Source organism: Diorhabda sublineata, chromosome 2 (genome assembly GCF_026230105.1).
Source record: "Diorhabda sublineata isolate icDioSubl1.1 chromosome 2, icDioSubl1.1, whole genome shotgun sequence".
Lineage (NCBI taxonomy): Eukaryota > Metazoa > Arthropoda > Insecta > Coleoptera > Chrysomelidae > Diorhabda > Diorhabda sublineata.
The window spans coordinates 21,879,958-21,898,528 of record NC_079475.1 but is presented as its reverse complement, the minus strand read 5'-3'; the positions used below and the strand labels follow the sequence as shown (position 1 = coordinate 21,898,528).

The 18,571-nt window shown below is 30.5% G+C and overlaps 1 protein-coding gene across 1 annotated transcript; it reads right to left on the bottom strand.

The window, feature by feature from the left end:
- Window positions 1-9,231: 9,231 nt before the first annotated feature.
- On the bottom strand, window positions 9,232-16,886 carry LOC130453312 (potassium channel subfamily K member 1-like). The gene is made up of 5 exons (XM_056792977.1): window positions 16,186-16,886; window positions 11,131-11,271; window positions 10,823-11,032; window positions 10,528-10,716; window positions 9,232-9,845 (listed from the first exon to the last, which is right to left on the bottom strand). The coding sequence occupies exons 1-5, from the start codon at window positions 16,472-16,474 to the stop codon at window positions 9,571-9,573; spliced, it is 1,104 nt and encodes a 367-aa protein (XP_056648955.1). The 5' UTR covers window positions 16,475-16,886; the 3' UTR covers window positions 9,232-9,570.
- Window positions 16,887-18,571: the final 1,685 nt, after the last annotated feature.

Here is an 18,571-nt window from a genome sequence, read left to right as displayed (position 1 = left end):
CTACGAATTCTCATCAAAAACAAAATAATGATCTAATTCGATCTTGGGAAAAACAACTTTTTATGTCACCATCAAACGCAAAAAAATTGAAAATTCACAATGCCTTACCCCCTAAAATATATGGTTTACAAAAACTCCACAAGCCCGGACATTCTCCTTCGACCGATTGTTTCAAGTATTGAAACTCCTCTCACGCCATTATCTAATTATTTGAAAAATATTTTGAAAAAAATTTTATATCAACACAAATTCTATATCAAAAACACATGGGATTTCAAAGAAAGAATTAAAAGTATCAAGATTCGTAATGAATATGTATTTATTTCGTTAGATGTGGTTTCTTTATATACAAATATTCCTATTATCATTGTGAAAAATATATTATCGAAAAAAATTGGACAAAATTAAAGAATATACAGAAATACCTATAGTCTGGAAACACATTATTTAGGTATTGCATCACCACACACGCATAGTGAGGTGGGATACCATCTTGTAGCCAAATATTGTCGATTGAGATATTGCTATTGTCTGGAAATTTTTAATAATGAAGCTTTTTTTAATGTAATTGAAAATATTTACATGGATTTGGAAAAATCCGAGTTAAATCAGGTATAATACTATTTTCCAATAAATCTAAATACGCCAGACAGTTTAAGTTACTCTCAATGACAAAGGGGCCAGTTATTTTGTCGCCTATTATTCCAGTTCAAATATTCAGTTTTTGGGGACATAACATTACTTAAAAAATTTGGATCGTTCTGTTTCTAACATTTTTCCATCGTTGGGTCTGCAAACTCTTGACGTCATCTTGCAAACTCTTGAACCAGCGTTACTTTGTATGGATGGAATTTATTATCACGTAAAATTTTTATCACAAATGTTTGCGAAATACCAAGTTCCCTTTTACTGAATCAGTTTCGTTAAATTTTTCACTTATTTACTCACAGTAGATCTTGTTATGGGATTTCGGTTAGGATATAAATTATTAAAGATATTACACGTTTGTGTTGAGTTCTACGCCTCTCACTATATCCTAATATCAATAAAATGTCAATTCGTTCTTTTTCAGATAAACGATCCATTGTGAATTTCAATAAACTTCAACGATAATAATTTATTGAAACGTTAAATTTGTTATTGTAGTAGTCATAACCACCTAAATTTATGATTTTAACTTCGGCGGAGATAACGCAAATGTAGCTATATGTAAGTTATGGCATTTAGGTATATGGAACATCAGATGAAAAATAAGTATTATACACAAAAATTTATAAAAATCTTATAAGCCGTTTACGAGATAATTGAGGTGTTCCATACATAAAACTCACTCTGTGTATAAGATATGATTGCAAAAAGTGTTTTTTAAGGAAATTTTGCATCTCATTTTTTGATAAGCTTTTAACACCGTTTTTAAAATATTTAGATATTTCGGAGATTTGTCGTCATTGTCAAACAATTTTGGTCACTTCTACAAAGGACAACCAGGCTTCTGTTTCAACGTCGTTTAATGCTGCCAGAAACTCTGGATCCTTCATGAGTTTCCTTATGTCAGGTTCAACAAATATGCCGCGTTTTATCTTGGCTTCGCTAAGAGAAGGAAATTTATTTTTCAAGTATAGAAATCCAGGACTATTTTTGTCCACGGCCTTAACGGAGTTTTTTTATTAATCCCAACTTTATACGAAAAAGCGACAATATTGTTTTTTATTGTATTAAAAAGATAATGGAAATATCTTTGAATTCTAATTTGCAGCCGTCCTCGAAAGAGGGGTTAAATTTAGGGATGAGATTTTTATGCTGCACTAGTTCGTTTTAAAATCAAAAATTGAGCCACTAACTAGTTTTTACCTAATATGTTCAAAAAAAAACTTATGGAATATGGTATAACTGAAAAAACATATTTTCTCAATATATTTTATTTGGTCCACAAATAATTGCATCATGTTGATTCCTATTCTACATATATAGTATATCTTTATACTAATAAATATATATCACCCTCTATTAAAAAGATAATCATCAGTATATAATAATATGAATGACTTTATAAAAATATATAAAATACTGTGTTGAAGGGTGCTCAAAACTAAATGAACTCGGTGTTCAATAAATTAAAAATATAACAATTGACAGTTAATTTCCTTTAAACATGAAACTTCTAGTTGGGTTATCGACGAAAAGTGGATTTATTGTATTGTATATATATATGTATATATATATATATATATATATATATATATATATATATATATATACATATACCTTATTGCCGTTAAAGTAGTTAATAATAAACATTTTATTTACCTCGTATGAATAGATCAATTGTAAGCTTGAGTGTGAAGTTTCTTTCTAACTTATATTTGTATTCACACATATCATTGTTATAAAGTTTCAGGTAGGTTTTGGAAATAAAAGATAAATTCCTTTTTTGACGAAGAGTGATGATTATTTACTAGAGTGGGGATAAGGAAAAAATACTGGAACAAAGAAATTTGAAATAAAAATAAATCATAAATATAGGTAATAATATAATAAGAACGTGGAATAATCTAACCTAGCAAAAGTTGGGAGAGGAGATTTAACAACAATTCGATGAGTTCTGAAATGGCCCCAGAAGAAGAAACATACAAAATTATATTTTTAATATTAAATAGATAATAAACAATATGAAAAATTCGAACAAAACAAGATTAATATTGATGAAACAATCATTAGGATACTCTGTATGTTGAAAAAATATGAGGTCTGATAAAAAATACATGAGCGAGCGGTTATTTAACGCTTCAATTATTTCAACTATTTCAAAGATCTCGCATTTAAAGTATAATGCAGAAGAAAAGAGTGTTAAAGAGATGTGGGCGATTTACAAATGAATATCAATCAGTACAGAACTAGAAACGGCAAGAACGTCCTCCAATTTTAAAAGCAGATAATCAACAGCTTTCTTATTAACCATGACATCGCGCCATGCCACAAATTGTTGAATCAAGTGCCATAAGTTTTGTCTGCTAAATGTTTTCCTGTCTTTCACCAGATTTAGCACCAAGCAATTTATAGTTCGAATATTCAAATGGAAACGTTTTGACTTCATTCTTGGCAATGCCAATGAGAAAGCCATGATAAAGAAGATGAAAGCCTTTTTAGGAGTTTTCCAGATATGCTTGCAATTATTGTTATGGGATACGGGCTTTGCTAGCCAAGATCAGGCACTTTGAAGAGGATTACTTTAAATCTCATATTTTACAGTGTATTTAATAATATGATTCACTGTATTTTTTATCACACCTTGTAGCATAGGGAAGCAATTATGTAAATTGAATGGATATCAACTAGATCAAGTATTCAGACATATACAGAAATAATTGAGAATATTTATTTAAATTCAATAAAAGCTACCTGAAAGAAGGGTTAAGATAAATGTGTAAGTAGAGGACTTTTTGGAAACTATGGTTGGTCAAAGCTATCAAGAATGTTCGAAAACTCACCCGGATGACATTCATTTTTGTTTGGAAAGTGATCGAGTCAATCTGGTCGTAATCACAATATAATATAATCCTCTCATGAGAGATGAGAGACACTGGAAATACCCCGGCATAGTAATGATTCATTTTATATTAAAATCGCACATGGTTTCCCCTCCCGCACAAGCGAAATATCGTACTGTCGGAAAACCTATACATCTTCCAGGAAAATGGAAATCAAGGAGTAAATAGATTTTTTTCAGTTTGTTCCATCTAATTATGTCTATTTGTACCGCTTAAAAACCAAGAAAAAAAAATGATCAGCTTCCCCAATGGTCGCACTTTCTGCGCATGTGCGGTCAAAAATCCTAATTCTAGCAGAAAATTAAGAGAAAATAAGGCGTTGCTTTCATGTTTGCTACCTGAACATGTTTCCACCCCTAGGACTACACAGAACAATCTGATTTTTTAAGAATAGACCGAAATGGAAATTTCTATGAGTAAAGTAAAAGAATTCGATTGGTTTCTTACTACATATCAAATTCTTATGTTTTGTTCAATAAAATTTTTATTATTTATAGTAAAACGTGCTAAAGTGGTAATAATTAAATAAATATTTGTTGGTTTACTAGGGAATCTATAGATTTAGTGATGAATGAAAAAATGGATAGATTCTAACTAGTCTAAAAGTTTTTGTTAATAATTTACTAAATATATTTGTTAAGGATAGAAATAGTTTCTCTTACAGAGTAATGCACTAAGGAATCAGTCAATATTTCATTCGCAGCACAGGGATTTCAATGACAACTAGGGTAGAAAAGTATGAGCTGATAAAAGTGAATTGTATGAAAACATTCAGCAAATATCAGCAACATTACTAAAATATAATCAAAAAATCGCTTGCTCTTTGTTTATATTTGAGTATTCAATAAGGGATGATGAAAGTAGGTATTTAATTAAGATCTTTTATTCATAACTAACATTATTTAGAAAATAATCATAAGGTTTTTTCACTACAGTCTGATTTGTAGGTAGTGTGAATGAAAACAAAGGGAATCATGTGTAATTTTTGTTTAAATTGAATTAATTTTCTAATAAAATCAGGTTTTTCTACCGCATATACGCAGAAGGTATGAACATTTAAGCAGCTAATCTGCTAATTATTTTTTCAAATCAAAATAAAGCTATATACTCATCGAATTAATAAAAAGATTCAATTTTTCTGCCAGAAGTGAACGTTTCTTTGCTTTTTGCGTAGGCCTAAATTATTTAATAATATTTTTCTGGTAATAAATGTGTGATTTTTCTATGAAATCAATCATTATTCTTCCAAGGTCTTACAGATCTGGTGAATACAATCAGCTGATGTGTTGGGTTGTTTCATTAACTTATGTTTTTTTTAATTAAAAATTATTTATTTCTGTTACATGATTATCTACTATTGATTCACTTGATCAGACGTAATTTTTAGGTTACCGAGGTTTGCGGTTTTTACACTTTTCGGCAGATCAACATAAAAATAGTTTAATGGTATCAAACTTCAGTGCAAAATTCGTGTGATTGGGTAAATCGTCAATAACTGCTCAATAATACTTAGAATAAATGAATAAATGTTATAAAAGAATTAATACACAAGAAAGTAATAAAGAAAAGTTTTTGTAGATCATGTTCTAAATTTGAAATTTCCCTCGAAAATTGAGCGTGATGTTCGCAAACTGTGATCTAAATTTCGTTCTGGGTTAGGATTCACAAGCAAGTAATAGATGATCTACCTGAAATCGGGTTATAATTTCTGAAAAGCCCTTAGATATTTACATTTGAGGTAGGTGAAGAGCGAGCTACAGATGTAAAATTGAAGGTACCCACTAAATAAATACATAAGTAGGATGAATGAATATATAACTAAAAAAAAACCGAAGGGCAAAAATACAACAGAAAAAGATAATTTTCTATATTATCGCATTTTAAGTTAAAGTTTCAAACTAACACAACTGTTTACCAAACAATTATTGAAATAAGACTGTATTAATACAAAATATTATATTAGTTACATGTATAATATATTCAAAATATTTTGCAGGACACAGGAAAATCATTCTAAAATCTTTAACTATTCTACTATTGTTTGTTTAAATAGAACTGCTCTAGTGTTACTGGAATAATGTGAACCTGCACTGTAATGTATCATTCCAGTAATTAATCCAGATGATCAGAAGGATGATTTAATTATAATTTCAGCTTGCCCATTCGAGTACCACTGGAATGGCCAATTCAGTGATTGGCAATTTTTGTGGAATTCCTGACAATGAAGTTAACTGAGGATATCACTTCGGAATTTTCCAAACATCAAGACATGCCGATCTTACTGTTTTTTTTGGATAAATAGAATAATGGGGAAAATATGATTCAGTTCAGCACTGGACTGGATTACTGGTCTGGAATCGTACTTGATGTAGTGGCAATGTGTAAGTGAGGATTCATCTTTGGCTCGCATTTGCGTCGATGATTAAGCAACTATTTCTCAAGAACAAAAACAGAAAGATAACGATTTGCGAAATTATTATTCAACACAAAAGGAAAACTTTTTGAAAAACCCATTGCTTATGGATGAGTACATTTCAGCATAAATGCTGTCCTGACCACTAGGACAAATTAAAGATGGTGAAAACTAATAACACTTTTTTGATTTAAAGTATTTGTGACATATTTTGTAAAATATATTTTAAATTTAATAAATTCTTATTTCAGTGTATCCGTAAACCTTTCCAAGTTTGTTCTTTACTGTTTGAGTATTGGATATATCCATATTTGAGCAAAGTAGGGTCGAAATGTTTAATGTTTAATTATATTTAAAATTTATACAAACTTTTAAAATGTACAATGGTAGATTTGATTTAATATTGAAATTGTGTGTTATATATAGGTGATAGTGATAGTGATAATAGCGTCAGTCAATTCTTTAAAAAGGTAAATACATGGTATATACAATATGATTCAATTGTTCGTTAAAATATGTTGTTATAATAAATTATAGTGCTAAAAATTGGTGTTTTAATTGTACTAGTACCGATTTATTAATGTTTAAACTAAATTTTCAATATATCTCTTTACTATCTCAAATTTAATATATATTATATCTATATTAATAGTAAATACTTCTTTTTAATATTTAGGTAATTCTCTATCCACTAAATACTACTTATTCTATCCAATTTTATTTGTTTATAGAGGCCTCTTATATGTCTAATAATTGATGTTATAAGATATGTGCTAGTGATGGCAATTAAAAGATTTAAAATAACACTAACACCTTTGTAATGGTTATATAAAGGTAAATTCCGATTATAGAATATCTCTATATCCAATCATATTATAAAGTTAGTTTAATAATATTTGAATGTATGTTACTTGGTTGTAGATAACTACCTTTCTAATATTTGCTTTATCAAATTAATATTTTATTCCAAATTGAAACATCACGTGAAAAATAGCAATAAATGATGGTTGTTGCAAAATGTGAGTTCAAGAAATTGGGTCGTCAATGTCAATAATTTTTCAATCCTGCGCCGGGTAGGAATAAGAAACATAAATCAACATAGATTTTTCAATTGTACACAAAAATGGCCCTTCAAAGTTTTACTGATTACTTATATTTACAAAATTACGGTGGCTAGAGTGTAAAGGATGATAATTACAGCATAAAAAAATCAAATCTTGCTAAATTACGAATTAAATTTGCATAAAGTTGTTTATAACAAATTAACATTTTAAAATGAAAAAACTTCTTTTGCTCCTTAGCATACTACTGTATAATCCAGAAAATACTAAAAAAAAGATTTTTTATTGGATAAAATTATTAAAATTGAATTTGAAAATTTCAATTTGTTCTAACTTTGCTATAATAATTAAAGAAAATTCTCTGAAATTAAAGTTTTTTCGACCTATTATCGTTTTTCAAAAAATCAGAAAAAACACTTTTTATTAATGGTCTTCGCGCCTACCTAGGAAATGATTTCGAAAAGTTCTTGACATCTATTTCGGACACTTCTTGGTAATTTATTCAAAAAATGTAGTAACTTATTCAGAATTGTCATTTGGGGATCCATTTTCTTGGACTATTTTAGTAGATTTAGAGATATTCATAAGTTTGACGTTATAAAAAATCGCTAATATGGAAACTGTGATAGAAAAAAATGTTATTCAATATGGTGGTTGAATGTATGTTTAAGAATAATTGGAAAGACATTATAGTTTATTTACTAACAAATTTTGGTTCATTAATAAACCTACATAAATGACTTGAGTTGGCTACAGAAAATTTCATGCACCGTATTAAAATCTGAGGTACTTGAAATAAACTTATTCCTTGAGAAATAAATAATGATTTCAAGAACATGCTGAACCACGTCTATTTTTGTTCAACGCATTTGGCTTGCTAATGTACCATTAGTTTTTTGCATATAAAGTAAATTAAAAGAAACTTTGCCAAAATGCTATTGAGAATAATTGGATTGTATAGAAGATTTTGCTTTTCAAACTTCTTTCTTCCATAATAGGTCTATCGTCTATTTTCGATATCTTTCCTTATTCCGACTCTAGGTGTCACTCTACCACTTTCGTGGTCGACTATTTTGTGCTCCTATTGGAGATTTATCCCTTGCTGTGTTTACCAGTGTATCGTTTGTCAATCGATTTATAAATTGGTTGCATTGTTCCTTATGCTGAGATATCCATTTATTAATGTGATGTACATCTCATGATCGTCTGATATTTTCGCTTCTTTTTCGGTAGGGTTGTGTTTTTCTTGAGATTCGCACGAGAATTCTCATTTCTGTGGTCTCAGAGTTGTTTCATTTTTGTGTTTCGTCTTGTTTCTGAAGTATAGGTCTAATTTTTTTAAAATTATTTCGCCGTATTACGTTCTGAAGACATCCTTATTTGCTCTGTTTGCCCTGGTTACTTGTCCTTTTATCACGTCTTTTACGTCTCCATAACTGTTATGTTAATACCAAGGTACATGAATTTAATTAATTCTCTGTTGTATTATTTGATCTTCTAGTTATAATGTACATCGTGGGCTTATTTGATGTTGTCATGCACATAATTTTTACAGTCATATTATACTGCTTTCCTGTGAGATTTATAACCTTTGAAGATCATCTTCATTTTTGGCATACATCATGGCGTCATAGATTGCCCTTGGCGCACCTTCACCCTTCAAAAACAAATTTGCCTTAAATCAGAGCATCTTGCGGACTATTGAATGAAGTTTCTTTCTAATGAATCACCTACAAGTTGGTTCATTGTGATATTACCTCAAGGTTCTACTGTAATTTTGAAGATGTGCTAAAAAATGTATTAAATATGAAAACATTACAACCAAGTGATCGTGGTCGAAGCGTGGTGAATCGACACAGACCCTTAAGTTGATGCTGTGTTTTTGGCGAGATTGAAAATGCTGAAACCTGTTATAATCATCATGCTTTCAACAATTGATCAGATTACAGAAGTAAATACAAAATAAACGTTCGGATTTGGTCAACAGAACAGGCGTTGTGTTCCTCCAAGACAATTTCAGGCCCGACACATCCTTAATAAAAACTAACTGAACTTAATTGGGAAGTTACAATGTGCCAACCATATAGCCTGAATATTACCCTCACAGAAAAAAATTGTCAATTACAAAGACGTCGACAATCATATTGCCACATAAGCATAATAATTGCACATGTGTAATTGTATCGTAAATTAAGAAAGAATCGGAAAATAGCTTTTAACTGACTTTAATTTGAGAATAATATGCAAAGTAATAGTTTCGTTAATAATTTTCAGATAACACAAATGCACTAGATCTATAAAAGTAGCATGAAATCTGTAAAACCCGGAATCAAAACTACTGTGAAGTATTTCGGAGAAAATGATAAATTAAAATACTGGAATCATGCCTAACTAATATAATGAAAATTCTATAAACAAAAATTTCCAAATCATCCAGTAAAATATAAATTTTACTTGAGTCACGAAAAATATTTTTTTACATATTTTTTCGAAATGACGGGTTCAAATATTTTCACCTAAACGTAATGGATTGTAATTCTACTATTTTTTATGGAATCATCTTCAAAACAGAATCTTCTGGACTTGGACTGTCGTTCCGTCGAGATCTAACCCTTACTACTTGTCTATGAGTATTTTCTTCTTCGTTTTGTTGCGTTAAAGTATTAGCTCCGTAATGAATATCGTGACCAGAAGAAGCCAAACGTAATTTTTCAGAACTTTCATCACCTTTAACCGTAAAGAGTAAACCTAAATTGAGTTGTGGTATGTCGTAGAATACTGCTAGCGTTAACATCATTATAGTTATGCCCAAAAATAGGTAACCTGCAACAGAAACGACGTTAAATTTTTATATTACTCCCGTTAAGTTGTTAAAAGCACAATAATAAAAAGAGAATAACAAAGGAAAAGTTTTGATAAAAAAATACATCAAATATTTATGCAATGAAAACGCTAGTTACTGAATGCCAACGAACCGTTTGTTATGAGAATACCATGGAGAATAATTTAAAGGTCATTTTAAATATTTAGGAAATTGACTTCAATTTAACAATTTCTGAGATTCCACTCTCTGGAGACCTGGTACATACTTTTTTGTTTGTTGTATATTATTAATCTGCCATAAATACAAAACAGATTAGTATCATTGAATATGTTGTTTTCGATATTTTTAAACAAGAGGTTACGGCTCCATTTTAAATTCTTCGTTAGGATGACTTTGCGATACAATTTTCGATGAGCTGTTTTCTATCTTAACCTTAAATTAGAACGGTGTACCAGAAGTAGCCACTTCTAATTAATATATTCGAAAAGTAAATTTATTCAGTCCAATATTTATGATGGAAATATTGTAGCTTCCACTTTGCACCAGATTTCTATCGCCAACGAGCATATCACTTGTCATAATTTTGGATTTGAATTCAATTAGGGAAGTTTTCAAACATATGACGATACTGGTTAGGTTAGAATGTTTCAATAGTTTTTATATATACTTTTTATTACTCACAAGTTGTTGCTATTTTGTAGAGAGGACGGTAAGGCTGATCTAATGAATCACCAGGTATGTAATCCCCTAAACCTATGGTTGTCAAGGATATGAAGCAATAATATATCGAATCTAAATAGTCCCATTCTGGTTCTATTGTAGCAAATATAGCGGCCGGAAGCAACAGGAAAAAGCATACCAGGATGAGCACTGAAAACATTATTCATTGTATTATATGTTCACATATAAGAAAAGACAAATAATATTACAAAATTCTCTCTGTATATAGCTGAATTATATTCATTTATATACTTACCAATAATCATAAGGTGCATTATTCTAATATTAAAAGGTTGATACAAATGACCAAGTCGCGAATTAAGCCATTGTAGCATTCCAATTGTTGGTACCAAAAGTCTTTCCACTAATGCAGAAAGAAGTACCAATGTCAAAGGAATGCCAACCATCGCATACAACATGCAGAAAACTTTACCAGTTCTACTAAGTGGCGTTACGTGACCATAACCTGAAAAATTGAAAACTGCATCATATCAGAAACAACTGATCCACGGGAATGTAGTTGGAATGGATCAGTATCTTTATACGGAACAAAAAAATACTCACCTATTGTTGTCACGACTGTGCTCGCGAAGAAAAGCGATTGCCCAAAACTCCAATTTGGTTCTCCAGTTGCATTTCTCACAGCCGACACTCCTCTGTTGCTGGCATGTATAATTTCAGAAATTAACTCTTCCAAATCTACATCTGAAAATTATCATCTGAATTACAAAAAATAAATACAAGATATATCGAGGAGAAACTAACTCTTAGAAATATACCAATATCAAAAAACTGAAATATAGAATAGAAAATAGTTTTAAAATCACACCATATCTCTTAAAGGATCAATAAAATTTTGATCCAATCAAACTTAATTGTTAAGCAACTTAAATGATTAGGGGTGGCTGTCGATTTGAAGCATGCCAAAGCATGAAAGTCTCTCCAATGAATTTTGATTACAAGTATTTCTTATAGTTTTTCAAGTGTATTCTAGTAATAATAATAACTCATGGGTTTAATGATCTATTGATCGTAAAAATGGAAATAAAATATAAATGAGTAGTGCAGATTTCTCATATTTAAACACTTTTATTTACACGGCACAATTGATATCACCATATTCTAACGTTGTTATTAATTAATTATGACTTTTAATCAATTATCTAAATTGAGTAACTGTGATAATATTTAGTTGATGAAAAAGTTGACATTTCAATTATCACATAGTCACATGATCGTATAAGTACAAAATCTTTAAAGAGCATTCCACTCAGTAATATTTTACAAAAAGTGCGGATAATATAAATGTCAAATGTTATCGAAAGATACCAAAGTATACCATACTTTATTATTCTTTACTATAATAGTAATAAAATCTTGTTACATCATGTTTCTGTTTTATCGTGGTATTTCGTTATAATAACTTGGTTGGCAACAGACATTGTGGCCTAGAACGATGTAAAAATTATTGTTAGATGATTGTTATTGAAAAGGATCTAAACATTACGATGATTAAGATGTTTGTTGTTTTTTATCAAAATATTATAATTAAATGCAACATCTGCAATTTGAGATATAAAATAAATTGGATTTTAACCAGAAGAAAAGTACAGGGTACGGCATTAATGTGGGAAAGTCAAATTCCTCTTTTCTTGAGATACGAGCAAATTAAAAGTTTATATATTTCACAAAAAATCCACGATTCCTGATGACTTTCCATATCAAGTCGGTAAAGTGAGAAGCCGACAAAATATAAATTATTAGGAGAGTACAGTTAGTTGTTGTTATTATTTTAGACCAAGATATCTTTGTCAAACCAAAATTGAGTTGATTCAGGTAACAAAGTTTTTTTAAAACGGGCTAGAAATTAGTACTTACCGGTTCATTTTTAGGTCAGAAAATCTCATTTTGTCGGACCAAGCCGGAAAATTATTGTGATAGTCCGGTAAAAGCTTTTACCGGATTCATTTTTATTTACTTACTAAGATAGTGATCAATTGGTTTCTATAGTAACCGAGATTTGTATTATTATTGACATATTTTGAGTTTTAGTTGAAAACGAGACATTTATTATAAAATGGATATTCAAAATGATGATGATTGTGTTTATGATACAATGCCCGTTTTAAAAAAAATATTGTAAGTAATTTGTCCCGAAAGTGGTTTTTTACTGGACTCGCCCTACAATTTGCCCACTCGTCCAGTAAAAGACCACTTTCGGAACTTATTACGTAAACTACTATTTTCAAATAGAACAAATAATCATCTGGTGACTTTAATAAAAATATCTAGTATAAAATTTTATCAGATAGTGTTTGAAATGAGTACTAAAGTCAAATACGAGGTGACGCACACAAGCCTGCATACGACTATCCACAGACTACGGGCTCGCGAACGTAGTCAGTGTAAGAGGTAGTGCCACAGTAAAATACAATGAAGGAATAACATCAAGATTCTGTTACAAATTGTGAAAATCGGCTACAGAGCCACATGAAATGTTGATAAAAGTGTACGGAACGGAAGCTGTCACCAGAGAATTTATTTACGACTTGTTCAAATGTTTTAGCGAGGACAAGGAAACAATTAAGGTTGAGCCACGGTCGGTTCGGCCGTCGAGAAGTAGAATACCAGATATATTTACTAATTGAGCATCATCACGGTTTGCACCATCTAATATTTGAAGATGTTTTCCTGATTTGTGATGCACATACATTTCATTACTAAGTGTGATCGGGATTCGTCCTTTGTGCGAACCTCAATTCAATACCGTGTATTATAAAAACGATATTTAGGATAGAAGACTAGACATTTTAGAATATAAAAGATGTTCTGTATAAAAAAATAAATTTGATTGCAAGTGTTACTATGCTTCTATGTGTGTTTCAAATTTTATCTAAATATTTTTTTTTCAAATCTCTAATCACAACTGAGCAATCGGGCACGCAATAATACCGCATCCTGTAAGTATTCAACATCTTCCACTTAAATTCGATAGATAGATTGGAAAGCAATAAACTTAGTTTATCCTATCTATAAGAAGGGCAGGAGAAATAAAATTGTATCATAAAATTACTACAATCGGACAAAAATTACAAAAAAAAACAAAACAAAAATTATACCCTTACATTTAGGTATTTAACTTGCCTCGAAGGCATTACAGATTTTCTGTGATTTTCCTGTAGGTAACCGTTTGTCAGCCAACTACATTCCAAAAGCTATTTGGTTCGTCGAGCCATTTTGTTTTGTACTAATTATTTTTTATTTCACTCCTAAATTTAATCTCTTGCGTGATAATAGTAGGACGCACAAACGATAAACGAGAGAAATTTTTTGTCTATATCAGGGTTGTTCCTAAAGTATACTGAAATGTCCTTATATCACCCATTTACACAAAACGTGAAGCTTCTCTCTCTCTAGTATATTACCCATTTAGAAATAAAATTTTAAAACAACAACAGAAATAGAATATAATCACTATTACTGCCTTATAATAAGTATTTAAATTTTGTAATCGCTACGTATCTACTAATACTGTGATTTCTGCCAATTAATTGTTAAATAAACAATATTTGAATGAAAAAAAAAGCAGAAATATTTGACACTTCTTGACCCCGTAGTTACCAAATCGTCTCAGCTATATCCTCGCGTGTTTGCATGATGATTGCTTGTTTACGGAAAAAAGCAACTTATTTTTTAAATCATATTAAACGAATAAAAAGTTACAAAAGCTCATTCATAAACTATACGAATGTGAGATTGATAAGAAACCTTTGGAGCAAATTTCAGTCATTTTTCAAAAAAAGCTCTGAACATATGGAAGGAATTTGTCCATTTTCATTGTAATACCTATGTCAATAAACTTTTTTGGCTTCAGAATATTTTCAATTTATAATGACTTTACTTTACATCCAAAAAAATATCTCAATTTATTTTGATGTGTCTTCATGCAAGAGACAGAGAATTCTTAAAATTGTTATGGGGTTGTAATAAAGAGAGAGCTGGTGAGTAGTTTGTAGGAGGCAAAAAAATGCATTATTGTATAAAGAAATCATCAACTTTTGCAGAAGTATGAGTTCAATTTTGAACATAAGCCTCCATTTCCTTTCCCCATGCTTCTCAAGTTTGGGATATTTGCGTCCATTTTAATTCAGCGAGCTTTTTCAAATCGTCTGATCAACTAATTTGTGGGTTGCTTCTTTTCTCCTTCTACTTCCAAGATCTCGAATAAATATCTTATTCCATAGATCGTTCTTTTGTCTCAAGGGAAGTCCTGCGATTTGTAACTTTACCTCTGCCACTTGGCGTCCCTCACGTGTATTTCGATGGACGAAAAAAATACATGAATATGTATATTTCATTTAACACCGCAGCTCTGAGCACCCTTTGATAAATAAGAACGTGATATAATGTTGAAATTTTTGGATGTCTTGAAGAATATTAGTTGAGCAGCAACATCAGTGCGAAAGTCGAGCTGATAAAAGTAGCTAAATTTTTTTTAATGTTTTAGGTACACGAAAGTAGCTCAGCCGAAATAATGAATTTAAATTTACTAACACCAGAGAATATTTCAATTGAAAACATTTGTGACCAGACATGAAAAAGCTTCCTATTATTCCTATTATGTTATTATTGTTTAATGTGACATCAAGGAGGGTGGAAATTATCCACAGTTGGGTAAAGTTATATTGACGACAACATAAATAACAATTTAGAACGAGAAATTTTTTTATACGATTAACAAGACCATCTGTACCATACAAAATGTTAACAATATTACAAGTATAACTACTGCAGGAAGTACTACGTATGTCATAACTGTAGTAATATTACTATTGATTATAATTATGTTGACAAAAATTAATGATATATTGTTGTTTTGCCCGATAGTTATAGATTAAATATAGTATTATATTCGTGAGTAATGGCTATTACTAGTTATGAAAAATATCAAGCATCAAACGTATGTATTTTTGCAAATTTTCCCGTGGAAATTATAGAGCTTATTTATATTTTATTGGGGCTAAAGACCGCTTTATTAATCAAAAGAAAAATAATAGCACCAAGAACATCCATTTTAAGTAAGTTGATGGAGTTTAAGTATCTCAAGATTGCGGAGGCAATCATAAACAAACTATGAAGCAAAATCAGAAAAGAATGTAATAATCAATAATTAATTCTTCGCAATTTATTACAATTTCCAACTATTTATCAACAATCTAAGGGTGCAAAAATAATTTTTTGGCATATTTCGTCATCCTCAATGCTTTCAAATTATATTTTTTACAATAAAAGTGAATATTCTGATCACCATAGGTTTTTGGTATGTATAACAAAATTGTAATAGGTTGACACATGAATAAGAAATTATTCCATCAAGTTTGATAAAATTTTTGCATATTTCTCGAAAATTTTGAATTTATGTAGAAACTGACCCCTATAACACTCGAAAGATTTTGCCATAATCTATCTATAGGAATTCTTTCAATTAGACATACATTTTCGTCGTAAATACAGCTGTTGAAGTGCGCGTTAAAATTTTTTCAATTTTAAATCTAATTTACCTCGACTACAAGGATTCATCTGTTATGAATATTTTTTTTTTTGATATCTAAAACTAACCTGTTACATTAGGATTTGCTGAGTGAAATTTCTGTATAGCTGCTCTTAATCGCATCCTAGTAAGTCTATCCTGAGGATCTTCTAAATAAGTGAATATAGCCGCCCCACTGCATACGAAAAAAATATAAAAAAACAAAAAAACTGAAAATAAATACGTAGATCTGCACATTCCTAAAATTTTTAGACCTTGATAATCTTTTTTGATGGACGATCTTTTTATAGGAATCAATTTCTCGATTTCCTCCGAATGGTAAGGAATACTTATGGATCCGTAATACCCGTGATCCATTTCAAATGTTCAATGTTCAAATACCACTCTATACGACAGTTTTCACTTTTGTTATAAATATTCACTTGGATGTGAGAAAAGTTCATTTTTTAATACGAAAACGTAAGTGAAAATCTGTATAGTCCGTTCTTTCATTTTGGAAATTTCTAAAAAACTTCAAATCACCGAAAAAACACTCACTACTTTGTCACTAACATGAATATCAATCTGTTGTTAACAACTGGCAAGATTTAACAGTTCAGACTAGGTTATATATATATACGTATCTTATCGTAAATTATTGATTAGAGGGGTTTTTATTTAGTTTCTTTCGTCTTCTGATGTTAATTACCTGAGTATATAGTCAATTAACTTTGTCAATAACTATTGATAACAATAAACAATTTATTGGAGGCAAACAAAATTGTAGACTGTCGTGAGTTTTTGAAACTAGAAAAATGTTTATAAATAAATTATTTGTACTTGTACCGAGTGTAAAATGAATAATATACTAGTATTTACTGAATAAATCCGAATTAAATTTATTTTTGCACATTTTTACGGATTGTCGTTAAGTTTTCAACTTCAGCCTGAAAATGTTAGCATTAAGAGATTGTCACTAAATTTTCAGCCGTTTTGAATGCTTAGTTTCTGTTTGACAATCGTGCACGTGAGTCATTGTGAAGATTTTATTGAAAATGGAAAAAATTGAGTATCGAACTGTCAGTAATATACCTACGTAAATAAATGGGAGGAAGACACTGTGTACGGAGACTTTGCATCATCATTTACGACCGTAAAATTTTATGCAACTGAATTTATACAGGGCCAACCAAAATCTACGACAACATGCAGTTAGATAGAAATGTCCAATGGGACTGGACGACCGGAGGATTGAAGTAAGAGAGATAGAAGAGGCAATCGATATGAAAATAACGCATTTGTCATATATATATTTACTGAGGAATTGTGCATACGTAAGCTATCCGCCAGATTTGCTCAGTTTAGACCAAAAGCCCATTCGGATGAACAATTCCCGGGGCTTATCGACAAGGTTTAAGCAAAAGATAGTGGTTTGTAAAGGGCGAGCTCCGTTTCTTGGAATAGTCATGGACTTGTATTCATTGACCATCTCCCAAAAGGTAAATCCATAATATGAGAATATTACGCCTCATTGCTTGATAGGGTAAAGAGAGAAAAGAGAAAAAGCATTTGAAGAAAAAGAAAGTGATTCTCCACTCTGTTTTCTAACCTCAAAGCTTCATTTGTGGGAGAGATATTTTCTTCAGACGTATCTTCGTATTATTGTATTTTCAGAAATTTATTCTAGTTCAATTAAATATAGCTTAATGAAAGAAATAACAAATTATCGTCTTCCGAGACTGAAGATAAACAGTTTACCTTCAGTGTCTGAAGACAATAACTTGGTTATCGAAACAGACAGTGTAATTGTGAGTGTTGGTGTAGTGGTGGTGTAAACAGTGTAATCAGTATGAATATCGCCAACGGTTCCATAAATTCTAGCTTAGTTCATAATTGAAGCCTTTTCATTCAAATGATAAATTCTTTTTCAAACCATCTTCAAAAACCTACACATTGATGCATTACGCATTATCTTGTCTTTATTCAAAGAGCAGCACGTCGAAATCGTATTTTTACCCTATGTATTGGATAGTAAATTGTCCATTTTTATCAGAAGTAAATTCCTTCTATTTAATACAGGTCTAATCTAAATATTAAAAGTTCTAATTTCATACAGATATTTACATCGCCAAGTTACTATATCGTTTCTTTCTTTTTAAAAATCCTTCAGTTTCCTGCCTTCAAATCTAAAATGGAAAGCAGTAGAAAACCAACCTAGTAATAGCACTCGCCGATTATCGGAGTCTCTTGGATCTTCTAAAGATAACATACATCGCAATTCAAAATCATTAGATAAGATCTATAAAAGCTGTCGAATAGTTGCTACACGAATTAACCAAGATTCAAGCGAATCGTCTGGTAGATATAATCTTTTTATTAGACCCATAGTTACTTGCAATGAGTATTGGGTTTATCTAAATGTTGCTAACGTGCAAAATCAGTGTTTAGACATAGGACATTTACTAGAGCCCGTCG